The 15,219-nt window shown below is 39.0% G+C and overlaps 1 protein-coding gene across 1 annotated transcript in view; it reads right to left on the bottom strand.

Annotated features, from left to right (window-relative positions):
• Nucleotides 1–15,219, bottom strand: part of CALCR (calcitonin receptor) — a 266,191-nt gene that overhangs the window by 103,118 nt on the left and 147,854 nt on the right. The window contains exons 3-4 of the mRNA XM_027822731.3: nt 8,538–8,691; nt 3,532–3,642 (exon numbers count right to left, since the gene is read on the bottom strand). Coding sequence (XP_027678532.1) covers nt 3,532–3,642; nt 8,538–8,691 — 265 coding nt within the window. The remainder of the gene's footprint in view (nt 1–3,531; nt 3,643–8,537; nt 8,692–15,219) is intronic.

The following is a 15,219-nucleotide window of genomic DNA, read 5'->3' as shown; positions in this document are numbered from 1 at the left end:
AATGAAAAGTGTGGAATGTGAAAGACAATAAGTGTCATCCATGAACATTACAGCAGTAAGATTAGCAGGAAAATTGCAAAAGAGGGATTTCCCCCCTTGTAGTTGTAAACAGATCCCACTAATTAGAAGCTGTTCACTATGCTAACAACAGACACTAAAATTACTATAATTCAGAGATTCTTAGGTCTGAAGGGACCATTGTCATCATCTAGTGTGACCTCCTGTATAACACAGACCATAGAACTCCCCAAAATAATTCAGAGAGCATATCTTTTAGAAAAACATCCCACCTTGATTTAAAAATTGTCCGTGATGAATCCACCATAACCCTTGGTAAATTTTTCCAATGGTGAATTACTCTCACCTTTAAAAATGTATGCCTTATTTCCAGTCTCAATTTGTCAAGCTTCAGCTTCCAGCCATTGGATTGTGTTATACCTTTCTCAGCTAGACTGAAGAGTCCATTATTAAATATTGTTCCCCATGTAGATACTTATAGCTTGTAATCAAGTCATCCCTTAACAGTGTCTTTGTTAAGCTATATAGATTGAGCTCTTTGAGTCTATGACTGTACAGGGGGTCTTCTAATCCTTTAATTATTCTCATAGCTTTTCTTTGAGCCCTCTGCAATTTATCAACATCCTTCTTCATAGCACTGAAACAGTGTTGGCCGAATTCTGCCACTTTCATTCATGTTGATTAGTACCTTATTGTGCCAGGTGCTCCACTGCAATCAAAGGGACAAATTGTGGAGTAAAGTACTACTCGTTGTGACTGAATGTAGCCATGTCTATATGAGTGGTTTAAACTATTAGATAGAATAATTTTGTTGTAACAGGGACCATAAGTACAAAACAAGACATTGGAGACAGCAAACCAGGTGGGAAAGCATGATTTTCAAACTAGCAACAGATGGCTTGAGAGCTGGAAAAAGTGTTACTCTATAATCATCCAAATACAGTGTGATGAGGCTGTTGATGTCTATGGGGAGACTTTTGTGAATTCTAAACTGTCCAAGATCTGTTTTTGCTATCAGTCCAAGAGCATATGGAATAGAGATGAAACAGGATTGTTTTTTGTTGGTTTCCCATAAAAACCATGGAAGCAATGGTAACAGCAGACTCTTAGTAAATGGAGCATGTATTTGGGGGTGGAAAGTGCCAAAAGAAAATCTAATGGTTGTGGCACAAAAATGAATCTTCTTGATCAAAGGGATTCATGATGCATGACAGTTCTTCTTTTAAGAAAATGTGATAATTACAAAAAGGAAAAGGAATTGAAATTGCAGCTGCTGACCATATAATAATCGGAGGGTGCGGGGGGGGGGGAGGGGGGAGAAGAATTTTTTTACTGAAGATGATTACAATAGAAATATTATTGTAGCAGCTACACTTCAGAATTAAAATGTTATGTACAGGGGCAATATCAAAATGTAAATGAAGAACAAGTGACAACTGTTCTTTCTGACAAGCACCTTCAACAAAAAACATAGACCTCCCACAAGATTAAATTTATAATTAAAATTACAGGAGAAGGGTGTTGTGTAAATAGCGATGAACCATGTGAGATAAGTTTATATTCTGCAACTATGCTTTTAAGCTCTGGAATTCTGTGTCTGATGGAGTTCCAAATCAGTCAGCTGCAGCACAGCTGGAAATGAGCTTAAGTATACTGACTGGTTAAACAATGAGGTGCAACGGGGTTCAAAATTAGGCAGAAGGCATTCACCTATCCTGACTGGAATCTCTGAATCTGTGAATAAATTCTTCTCAAGGCAACTGTGCCAAAATGCTGATTTTTTTCAAGAGGAAAATATTGGATTTCATCCCATTCCCTAAAAATGAGATTGAAAAAATTAGCGTGTTTACCTTAGAAAGGAGATGAATAAGAGGGGACATGGTAAAAAGAATATAAATGATGAATTGCCTAGAGAAGCTAGATTGGGAACTTCTGTTGACTGTTTGATAAAAAGGGGACATTCACTGAAATTAAAAGGTGGGAAATTCAAAACCAATAAAAGGAAATATTTTTCCACACAATGTGTGGTTAAACTGTGGAACTCATTACCCCAAGAAGTCATTGAAACTTAAATCTGAACAAGACTCAAAAAGGGGTTTGATAGTTATATGGATATCAAGAATATCCAGAGTTATCATAATTAATTGCAATAATTTTGAAAGGGTTATTAAACCTTGAACTTCAGGATTAACCCAATCTTTAACGAGTAGAGACCAAGATGAGACCTAATGTGCGTGGTGGGGGGCAGATTATCTCAGCTCTACCTGCACAGGGTTCTTACACCTTCCTCCAAAACATCTGATGCTGGCAACTGTCAGAGACAGCATAGTGGACTTGGATTGTAAACTCTCTGGGTCAGGGACTGTCTTTTTGTGTGTGTTTGTACAGCACCTAACAAGGTTGGGCGTTGGTCCCTGACTGGGGCTCCAATGCAGCATGATAATACAAATAAACAAATAAATAATAATCAGTGGACCTTGAGTCTGACCCAGGGTGGTATTTCTTATGTTTCTAAATGTGCAATAAATTCACTGCATGTAATAAAGAACTAATTCTGGCTCCAGGCAGTAGCACTGGGGATTTAAGGCATTAATTTTTTAGTATGTATTAGTCTATTCATTTACATTCAAATGATACTTACTAGAGTAAATATTGCTGAAGCCTCATTATATATGACTGTTAATATTTAGAATTATACAGCTAATAAAATGTTTGTTCACATTATTTTTTAATCCGTGAATGGCACACTTTGCCGGAGGGTTATCCAAAGTTCCATAGCACTACGAGATATAAAGTAATTCTCCTGGTTAAATATCATTAGAATTTAGAACAAAATTGTGTCTTCCTTCAAATAATGCCAAATTAGTGGAGTTGAACCCTTATCTAAATTCCTAGTTACACATTCATTGCTTAGATCAGATATCTCCCCACACTTATATATTTATCAATGTTTCTATTTTCTACTGAAACCTCTCAAAAATGTTTTGGAACCACACATTCTCTCAATCTCTTTGGCTACAAGTTATTTCTATGAATAATTCACCAAACAATCTGCACTAGGACTCTGTAGTATAATAAAAGTTGATTCTGATTCTGTTCTTCCACAGGCTTTGTAAAACTGTCTTTGCCAGTAGAAAATGTAGAAAGGAATACCCAGAAATATTTATTTTATGAAGACAACAGCACTAGACTTAACATCTGCTGCTCAGCTCAGAGTATCTAAAATGGGATAACTATAACTGCAGGCAGATATTAAAATTATCCAGCAAAACTTTCATATAATTGATTTCAGAGATGTCCAACGAACATGTTCTATAAGTGAAATGAATGTATGCTATAACTTAAGAGTAAGAAAACACCCTGAGATGATTATAGAACTGGGTACATTTTCATTTAAGAGTCTCTGAGATTTCACAATGCTGTAAAAACCATTAGAAACATGTGTATTTTCAACAACATGAAGACTCCAAAGACTTCCTTACTAAAGATAAAAGATGAAAGGAAATACTCTACCAGTTGGATCAAAGTCTGGAAAATAATCTGGACAATTCTGAGCAGTGACTCTTCCAGCAGGTGTGTCATCCCAGCACAACCATCCATCCCAAGTTCGGTTGCAGAACAGACCTAGTCATTTAGGAAGAATGTGATAATTCATTTTAAAAAATTGATCACACTTAACCCACTCTGTTCTATTCCTCCACTGTCCACTTGTTGCACAGTACAGAGTTCTTCATTCAGCAAAATAAAATTATTGCTACACATTGAATTGCATTCAAATGTAAGTCTTAATGTCTGACTGCCATTGCTGGTGGTGTCCTTCTTGTTGAAAAGTGATGCTTTTTACGCCAATTGAAAAGAACTTCCAATATAGGGCCTTATCCCGCAAAACCAGAAGTCCCAGTTCAGCAATCCATTCATATTCAGCAAAGCATTTAAGCACACGCTAAAGTGCTTAACTGATTTGGGGATTTAGTCACATGCGTAGTACATGTACCTTCAGTTTTTCAACACCTTTGAAAATCAGGCCCTGATTGTGTAAAGCTGGAAACTTAAAAATTTAGAGGCATGCCCAGTTAAAGGCCACTTTTGAATATGCAGGTTTCTATATTAAACACTAATGGAAAAACTGTGGCTTTTATGTCAGAGCCCATGATTAGGGCTTCTGATCTTAGGTTTTAACCAATAGACATCAATAAAAGCTCCAATACAAACAAGCAAATAGAAAATAAAATTGGTACTTAGCCAATAAACACCGGAAAAAACACCAGAAATGGTATCTAAGGGCTTGTCTACATAGAGCTGTAATGTGTTTGCATTTTTACCTTCAGTCCTTTTGGTACGATGTCCATCTGTTTGCATTATTGCTGTAATGTGGACTATCAGGGTGTGACTTCTAAAGCACATTAATGTGGGGTGCATGAATTGGTCTGTGTAGACCCTGCAGGTGTACACTAAAGATTCCCTAGTGCACTTTACTGTAGTGCTGTTTGAAACAATAGTACTTTAAAGCACACTAAGGAACATTAAAGAGATTATTCATGACAATATATACAAAGAGAAAGTCCTGAACATCCCCCTCCCTCCAATTTTTGGACATCTACATACAATTCAAAAATTGCTAAAAATACACACACCCCCCAAGAAATTAATAAACTCAGAAAAAACAGATGCCCTACCCATGATGCAGAGGTTGCAGACATAGACCCAGGTCCTGCAATATGATGCATATAGGCAAATCCCTGCCCTTGTGTGCAGTGCAGGAGCGGTGCCTTATTCAGATTTCCTCCCAAATGATCCTGGGGGATGCAGATTACAGCTCTGCCACCCTTCCTCTGCTGCATTACACATTCCTCCCCATGTCAGTCTAACCCCACTGCTGGATGCAGTCCTGGGAGAGCCGAGCTATAATCCTATCTTGGGCAAGTACCACTTGTTAGCGCATAAGGAGGTAGCACTGCCTAAGCTCCCTAATGGGGTTATGCCCAGCCCCTAAAATGGAGCAGAAGTGGGTGGGGAAGATTCCTTAGCCCTTTTCCCCACCACACTTATCTACTCACTCTGGTCTGGGCACAACTGAGTCCTGACTTCCCTCTTCTAATTGTTAAATCAGAACTAGTTTACAGCCTGTTACACTGAGTTCACAGATTGATAGCGTAACAAATGACACCACAGTTTTGAATGCTGTGACATAAATCTGCCACTACCTGCAGGTTTAGAAACAAATGCCATTAAAAATCTAAGCTTTGGAAGTATTTTTAATTTTAAAATCAGATTACGCAGGAGAAAGAGTATTCACTGCCATGGCCCCCTGCAACACCTACTGAAGTCAATGGACATGGAGTCATTGACTGTGATGATCGGGGGTAACATGAATTTTCAAAATCCTTTGATGGTTGAGGGGGAGATTTTGAAAGGCACAAATGGCAGTTACGCTCCTAACCGACACTAGAAATTAACGGGATTTGGGCGTCTAATTGTGATTGTGCATTTGAATCTCTCTCCCAATGGAAGCAAATCTTCTTAAAGAAAGTGACAGCATTTATAACAGATGGAAAAAGATTTTAACAGATGACTGAGCTACTGAAGAAACTATACCCATAGTTGATATTTTAAGTCAGTAGATCTGTTATCTAAAAATGGACGCTTTCAAATTTAATTTTTCAGCTGAAATTTACCGTGCAATTTTTCTTTTTAGGATCACTTGTTTTCTTATTATCTAAGAATCCATGTATTTTTATTTTTCTCCAGCACATCTGTGTTGATAATGAACTACTTGTTCAGGTTATTAACAAACCATGATGTTACCTCAGTGTGGGATAGAAGTATATACCCTCAGTTAGTTATGTTTCTTTCTGTAAAGCACTTGACTGCCCTTCTCCAAGGGTTTGAAATATATTTGCATGAGCTTGAGGAATTAGTTGGTAAAATCAAAAGCAGAGAAAAATAGCAAAAGCCAAGTGCAATTCAAACACATTTCTGAAAGGCACTGCAGTCTGGGCTGTATAGGAGGCTTTGATTTTAATTTTTAAAACATTTGTCATGCCTCGAAATGAAAAAAAAAACATTGATGTTTTTCAATACACCATGCAGCCTTTCCTTCAAGGAAAACAACAAGACAATTTTTTTTCACTGGACATATCAGATATGCACATCTAAGTGATAAAATAGAAAAGTGACAATCAGAAGAGAATAATGAATTATAACTGGCCCAAGAATAATACAATTTTGAAAATGAAGAAGGGGTGGGGGAAATGCTTCTCTTGAAATCACTTAGATTGATAGACTTGAAGGCAGACTATGGCGGCTTTAAGCTACTTGTGTGCCCTCCCAGTCCTGGGCTCCTTAAAAGGCTGGAGAGGCTCCTGAAGTATACAGCCTTGGGGTCTAAGTTATGGCAGTCTCTCTGGGTTGCCCTATGGGCTGTAGGCTGCATGGAATTTCTGCAGCTTTGCACGCTGAAGCCCTGCTCCTGATACATCCACTAAACCAAGGGATCCTCTCCTCAGAAGACAGCATTATAGCTGACTTCTGCAATTCCTGAACCGGGGCAATCTGCTAACAGGGTATTTAGAGCCCCTTTATGCTGCTCCAGGCCTTTTTTTGCGGTCTAAAGGGTTGGAGTGAGGGGTAAAGGTCTTTTTTCGTATAGATTTTTCTTCATAGAACCAAACTGGAAAAAAATCATTTCATACATGTTGAAATCATCTCAGATATTCTCATCATCATAAGAAATAAAAAAACCCATATCTTGTATCAAACCCAGCTGAATCAAATGAAAACTTCAGTCTAGCTGTCAGTCAGCGGCACATAGGAGTTGCCACACTGCACTAGACCAGCATCCATCTCCTGTATGAAGTAGAGCAGCAGCAGAGGAAATTGCAAGAAGTCCTGCAGTGGAAATTAGTCCCTGATCCTGCAAATCCTTAAGCACTTGTGTAACTTTACTCACACAACAAATCCCACTGAAGCCAATGGAACTTTTTATACAAGTGAATCTATACAGGTTTGCAGAACTGGGGTCTAATAGAATAAGCTGCCCATAACGGATTTTTTCCCCCTAAAGCCCAGCAATTAGAGTTTTGCTTTTGCCCTGACACATAAGGGCTTATATCCCTTAATGACTGGTTTATCCTGTCTTATAGCTATGGATGTTCTCATTATGGACCTAAATCCTATGCCCACTGAAGTCAATGAGAGCCTTTCCACTGACTTCAATACACTTTAGATCAGACCTTGAACATCTAAATGTCAAATCTCACAGAGCTCAGTAATATCCTGTGGGCACAATAATATTTTGTGGTAATAAGTCCCTTAGTTTACATATCCATTGTGTAAAAAAATACCTTATTTAATCCAATATAGATGTCATAAATTTGTCAGCTTTCAATTTCAACAAATTTCTTTGTTCTTGTATTATGAGAAAAACCTATCTGATTTACCTTCTCTGTACCATTCATTATTTTGCATCTCTTTATCATGCCCTCTTTTAGTTGTCTCCTCTCTACACTAAACAGTCCCAATAGGTTTATTTCTTTCCTCACATAAAATCTCAATGCCTGTAATCATTTTGTCACCCTTCTCTGGCTTATTTTTATTTTTATTTCCACAGCATCCTTTTCAAGATAAGAGCAGAACTGAATACAGTATTCCTAGTGAGGGTGCTTCTGGATTTATATCATAACAGCATTATACGTCCCATATTATTTTCCATTCCATTGCTTATACATCCCAATATTTGGTTGCTTTTTTGACCACTACTCCACAGAACCAGCCTTAGGCGTATTGTCGCCCAGGATGAAAAATTGTCGCCCACCCTACCTCCAAAAAGCACACACACACAAAAATTGAACCAAATTAAAAAAAACCACGACTCCCCGCTTTGACCATGATTTGGTGCCACTGAAAATTGGCAGCCTACGGCTGGCCCAGCCACTCTGGCTTCAGCAGAGGTTTCTTTGAGCTGTTCACAATAATGCCTATGACTGGATGTTACATTTAACTTAGAACACAGTACATTTAGAACATCTATGTTAATTTAGAAACCAGAAAGGTGACAGTCAATAAATGAATTACGAAAAAATGAAATGGCTAGTTGAAGCAAATAGAATGACATCTATAGTGAAGAGATTCCTAGTCACATTTTCTCTCTTTAAAGTATCTGTGTGGGTTTGATACTTGTGAAAGGTGCTGGACTGACAGCTGTAAAGACTGATGTTCCCAAAGCATGAACAGCAATAATTCAAGCTTCACCACATTGCCAATTCAGTGTGCCTCAACGGTGTCAGGGAGGAATGATCTCTAAGGGTGAGAGGATAGTTCATTCTCCATGATCATTTGTAGGGCTACTCTCCCTAAAACTGATACAATAGGTGATAAATTGGTATATTTTGCAAATGCAGACAGTAAGACTATGTATAATAATATTAGTACACAGAAGGAAATGTTCCTTTACAGTTATACAGAAAATATGTCAACATGCAATTACAGGTTTTTCTCCCCTCCCCCTCTTTTGTTTTTACCTTTTTTTCTATATGGTGGATCTCTGTTCATTCTCTCATAGCATTTGAACTGCGAATCTATTATCTTCTGTCGTACTGGTGAATGTTCAGTTACTACAGGCTCTAATGTAGGATCAGTATAATTGACAGTAGAAGTAAGACTTGGAGCCATTCTCTGCAGAAAGGAAAATCTGTTAATGAAAGTGAGTAAAACCAGGAGGAGAAAATCAAAAACATGAGGTTCAGAAATCTCTATTATCCTTACTTCAAAGGCCTTTTAGCTGCACATATGCTTAGTAATTTTTATGGAACTTTTATCTTTGGCAAAGCAAATTGTAAAGATAGTAGTTTTTCTCCACTATAAACTCAGCATTTTAACCACATTCTTTCCCTTACACTAGGTAACATAAAGAATCATTAGAGACCTTGATAAGGCTGAGAAACTTCTCATTTGTATTATTGGCCTACAGGTACTTTTTAAAATCTGCCCTCCCACAAGCAGCTGCTCCCAGCTATCCTTTCTAGACAAAGTAGGTTTTTCCACTGTATCCAGCATTGTGTATCTTATTGATCAACGGAATGTTTCATATTCTGAGTGGTAGACTATGTAGCCCCTTTGATTACAATGGGCTATATTGTGGCATTTATTCCACAGCCCTGTGTGAGGACAGGGCATACTCACACTACGCTACTAGAATGAGGGAAAGACTGTCTCAGCCAGGGAAAATCTCTTCTGTGCTGGGTCAGTGCTCATGGGAGTGCACATCTTGTTCCATCCATTAAGATCTGATTGATCCCTCTATTGCACCAGACCAACTCTGTGGGCCAGTCTAAAGTGAGAGAGGGTGGGGCTTTTGTTCCTCTCCACCCTACTCCACCCCCGTTTTGTAATGTGCTCCCGATGGGAGGAGAATGGAATGAGCAGTTCCTATGCTCCCTTTCTTGTTCGACTCCCTACCTCTCCACAACAGCCATCACTATCTGGCCCATAGGGATTTGTGGGTGCTTTTCACCTTTAAAAATCAGGCCACATTTATTTCGGTGCATACATTTTTTTTGGAATGTAACTTCAGGCTCCCAGGTTTGAAAATGTAGGACCCAACCTTTACTGTTCCAAACCTAGTTTTCCTTAGAGACTAGCCATGCAAATCTGTTGGCTTTAATACAAGATTCCTTTTTGGCTGCATTGTGTTTCTCAAAACCAAAATGTATCTTTGGCTTTCCCACAAAGGATCCCAGGAGTATGTTTTAGATGATATCTACTCCATTTATAGGTCACTCACTGCAAGTCTGCGGGGTTTATAGTAGCATTTGATGATTTAAACAGGCATTTATAGTTCTACAAATAGAAAACATGACAATTTTCAATGGTATTTTAATACCATCCTATTGCTCTAAAATAATACTTGTTCCTTATTGCTCAAGTGATACCACAAACTGTTAAATGAAACAAACATTTGAATGCAACAGTACTAGATCACTTTTATATGGTCTATAACATGGACAGTGTGTTTGAATTACAGAAAGCAAAGATTGTATTCTATCACAATTCTCCTGTTTCAAGTTATTTCATTTTAGCCCTATAATGCCCCCATATCTAAGGGAATTTACAATCTCATTCACTACCAACATTTTAATTCACTAACAAACAGCCATCATTTGGAGTGTAAGTGGGATGAAGAACACATTTTACTTCATTATATGCAGATAACTGTTTGAAACAGGAAGAAGGGAGATATATTCTTGATAGGTTCTACTCTATTCTTTTAAATTTAGGTACTTATACTACACCCTTCACTCAGTAGTGAGATATGTCTGGATGGTTCCGTTTGGATACTTGGATAAAAATGAATTAAAGTGTATAGAAAGCCTAGAACCAAGAACACATATGTAAATGTACCCCAGATCAGTGAAAAGGGAGTGGGACCCACAAAAGACCTTCCAAAGCAACATCAGCAACAACCAAATATCAAGCATCAGTCATTAGGATGGTTCCAAATGAGATCCATGATGTGCTGATGTGACAAGGTGCAAGAGGCACTTGGGAGAGCCATGATCAGAATGCCCCAAAGAATTTGACGCTTACACCAATTTTACAGCAATGCAACGTCATTTAATTCAGTGCTTCAGAGAGATACTATTAAAATGTCCAATTGCTACAGCAAGCCTCTACTTGTATTTTCTACATGTTACTCCATGTAGCCATTAATTTCAGCCCCACCCAACCTTGGTGTTGGAAAAAGGGGATGTTGTGGATTTAACTTAATTTCAAGGAGGAATTAACAAAACATTCAGTGAGCGAGGAAGGCTACAGAGGGATGGGATGAAAGAGTAGAGGGACAGGGCCTCCATATGGATGGTCTCTGCTTTTGGTGGCTTCCCTGCCATGCATGGAGATTTGGAAAGATCTGCAGATTTTGGAGGTAGAGCCACCTGATTGTTCTGTGCATAGAGCTTCCTTTCCCCTAAATAGGTTTCCCCTGGAGAAGGGATGATCTGACCCGCTTTTTGGCCAAACATGATAAAAACGAATTCAAAGATTAGCAATGCCAGAAGAGATTGAAAAGTTTGTGATCCTGAATTATACATGTTTGTTCCACTAGATTTTTCCTTACAACTTAGAGAAAAATTTAAATATGAGGTAAAAGGGGAAAATGTAAATCTCTATGTTAGAACAGTAAGAACATGTTAAGTAATTAAAAAATCTTGCCATCCTTTTCTAACCTTTTCAAGATGATCTTTTTTATATATATAAATAAAAGAGGACTGTGCATTCACCGAGGCTACATAGGACAGAAACATAGTGTACCTTGAAATTAAAAGCAAGAAATGCCAGCAGAAAGGAAATGTACTAAAGGGATCTTGTAATAAGTGCGGACACGATGATTTACTATTGTAAAGCCATTTTTAAAGGGGATGATAGTCTTTTTGTCAGTAGGATATTTCTGAGAGAGAAGACATCTTATTCTTGAAGAGCAATTTTAAAAATTGCCACACACAAAGGGACTAGGCCTGTTCCCAAAGAAGATAATGGCAAAACTCTCATTGGGTGTAGAGTTAAAGGAGAACACCTCACTCTGTGGTTGTTGGTCTTGTGTGTGTGGGTGTGGGTGTGACAGCAGTGTGTGTACAAATGGGGTAAGAACTCACACCCTGCTTTGTTAATTTTGTATTTAGCACAGTGCATTTTATCTGTATCTATATTATCTATTGTTTAAATTAAGCTATAATGTAACAAATGGGACTGTATTCTCTAGTCATTAGAAAATGTAAAGGGTGAAATCGTGGCCCCATTAAAGTCAATGGCAAAATTCTCACCAACTTCAATGGGCCCTTGATTTCATCCAGAGAAATTAAAAACACAGAGGTGACTTTCTTAGGAGTGTCTTATAAATAGAAACTGCCTTATGGCATATAGTAAATATTTTCTGTATTTGGATAAAAACCAGAACATTAACATTTTGATACAATAGGCCCAGATTCTCAAAGGTAGTCACTGACATAAGCTCAGTTTTGTTCTTTTAGTGCACAGTCTTTTTAGTCCACACATCAGGTAGGTTTGCACAGTTTATTTGTGCGTGCATACTTTTGAAAATCTGACCAATGTTTTGTAAGTATGAACAGTATTTTTTTTCTCTCTCCCACTGTCTCTTAAAATCAGGTACAAAAGTCTGAGGACGAAATGTGAAAAATACATTTTTGGAGCTGTCAAGTTTCCTTCCCCACCTGAACTCTAGGGTACAGATGTGGGGACCTGCATGAAAGACCCCCTAAGATTATTCTTACCAGCTTAGGTTGAAAACTTCCCCAAGGTACAAATTTTGCCTTGTCCTTGAACCGTATGCTGCCATCACCAAGCGTTTTAAACGAGAACAGGGAAAGAGCCCACTTGGAGACGTCTTCTCCCAAAATATCCCCCAAGCCCTACACCCACTTTCCTGGGGAGGGCTTGATAAGACTCCTCACCAATATGTACAGGTGAACACAGACCCAAACCCTTGGATCTTAAGAACGATGAAAAATCAATCAGGTTCTTAAAAGAAGAATTTTAATTAAAGAAAAGGTAAAAGAATCATCTCTGTAAAATCAGGCTGGTAAATACCTTACAGGGTAATCAGATTCAAAACATAGAGAATCCCTCTAGGCAAAACCTTAAGTTACAAAAGGACACAAAAACAGGAATATACAGTCCCTCCAGCACAGCTTATTTTACCAGCCATTAAACAGAAGGAAATCTAATGCATTTCTAGCTAGATTACTTACTAACTTAACAGGAGTTGTGAGGCTGCATTCCTGATCTGTTCCTGGCAAAAGCATCACACAGACAGACCAAACCCTTTGTTCCCCACCCTCCAGATTTGAAAGAATCTTGTCCCCTCATTAGCCATTTTGGGTCAGGTGCCAGCGGGGTTACCTTAGCTTTTTAACCCTTTACAGGTGAAAGGATTTTGCCTCTGGCCAGGAGGGATTTTATACCACTGTATACAGAAAGGTGGTTACCCTTCCCTTTATATTTATAACAGGAGCTTTAGTCATTTCTATTGTATATAGGAGTGTAGCAAGGGGCATGGCTCCCTCTGGGCCTGACAGGGAGGAACCCAGCCCACTCCCTGGTGGGTAAAGCCAGGCTAGCCATGCCTGCCCCTTCAGAAGCAGAGGGGCGAAACAGGAAGTACAAAAGGTGGGCCCTCCAGTTCAGTTGGATGAAGCCGGTGAAGGAAACAGACACCTCCCACCACTGCTGGGGCTTGTGCTCTACATCACAGAGGATTTAAAGGGGCTGCCAGAGCTGCCAGCTAAAGAGGGCACTGAGGAGCTGCTAGGACTGCTGCTAGCTGTGTACCCTGAGGAGTCTATGGGTTACCAGAGCTTCCGCTTTTTTGACAGCAACAGAATTAACTACGGGAGCACTTTGTAGCGTGCCGACCGGTGGTGAAGGTACCCAGTGAGGGGGTTATAGGAAGTAGTCCAGGAACACCAGACAATAGTCTGGTTGTAGTGCCAGAGTGCTGGTTGGCATGTTGTAGTGGGATCCCCATTGACCCAGTGGCAGAGCACTCCACTGTAAGGGCCTTGGGATGGGACCCTGTGGAGTAGGATGAGCCTGGGTCCCTTTACCCCACCCCTAGGATGGCTGCCTTCCCTCCTTAGACCAAGAGGTCTGTGTTTGTCTGCCGTCTGCCTGAATTAGGACATCAGGCAAGAGACTGGGGGGCCTGCCTGAGGGCCTGAGCCCCCAAGACTATGCACTGCTCTGCCCTGCCTGAGGGCCAGGGACCTAGACTCTCTGCTGCCTGGCTCTGCCTAGAGGGCTAGGGCCTCAGAGGCTACTAATTCCCCTTTAAGCCAGCTTTTCCAGAGATGTGGAAGCAAGGAGGCGTGGCCTCCCTCCAGGCTTCCCGGGGAGGGACAGACACGGGCCTCTACAAGGATCTTATACTGCACCCACCACTCTGGTATTAAATGGCTTGATCCAAAGACCACTGAAGTCAATGGTGGTACATCTAGAATGAGGTGACGTATTATTGTTGCATCCTCAATTTTTTCTTTATAAGGTTACTTAAATAAGTATCATAGACTGCAAAAAAGGGTTATGTATCTTTTATCCTTATTTGCATACAAAGAAGCTTTAAAGTCACTTGGGACAAGTAGGGGAAATGACTTTATTCATAACATCCTATGGTCCACTCTTCCACAGCTATAGGCTCAGATACACATATAGGCTCCACATACAGGTCACATAGGCTCCTATCCAACTCCGACTAACGTCAGTGGACATTGGATCAGGCTATTAGTTCTTTGGAGAAACTATCAAGGAATTTGGTTAGAAATCTAAATTTGGAAATTTAGATTTGGAGGGTTGTAATTGGGTATTTTTGGAATTAACCTTAAGATGCTTTTTTCTAACATCTGTTATGCCATAAAAGATATTTAACAAGACTAAGTAATCTTTTATCGATTAATATCTGCTATACTGTGTGGGTTTGTATTTTCCATAAGTCCATTATTATGTATTGAAAAAATTTCCCAGCCATCAATTATTTCAGATGGAAGTACAAATAATGTCGATATGTACAGTAAAGTAGAATACCTTGTGCATTACAAATTATTCTTTATTAAAGAGAAATAAATAATTCACAACTTCATAATCAGGACATTTGGCATATGGCATAAGTGATCAGTATTATTTCTTCTGAAGAAAACTGCTTTAGTGATGTCTCATGCAGCAGTTTAGCAGCCGTACATATGATGTCACTCCTATAAGTCCAAGTAAATGACGTCATACATACGACCACCAAGCCACCACTCAATAAATGACAGTTATAAGAAGATGAATTATCATTATGAGTAGAGTGCTGGGAATACTGATGATCTCTTTATACCTAGAATTGGTAATACAGTCCAGATGAAAGCAATTTGTATATATTATTTGTCCCACTCTACTATGAATTCTTAAACACAGGTAAATCCGTCTGTCTTATCGATGCAAGATTTTCCTCATTTGTACAACAGAGACTCCAGATAAAAGAAACATAAAATATAGTTGTTTCAGAAACTGCTTCATGTGATGAACAAGTTTCCAAAAAGGCACTACTCCATCATTAGTAATGATAAAAACATAAAAAGTACTGTATAAATTATTGACTCTAAGTAACATTTAGGATCAAGCGGTATATATTGAATCACTTTCTTTCCTTCCACA

The sequence above is a fragment of the Chelonia mydas genome, chromosome 2 (assembly GCF_015237465.2).
Source record: "Chelonia mydas isolate rCheMyd1 chromosome 2, rCheMyd1.pri.v2, whole genome shotgun sequence".
Classification (NCBI taxonomy): Eukaryota; Metazoa; Chordata; order Testudines; family Cheloniidae; genus Chelonia; species Chelonia mydas.
The sequence above is the reverse complement of the archived record's forward strand: the minus strand, read 5'-3'. Positions and strand labels throughout refer to the sequence as shown.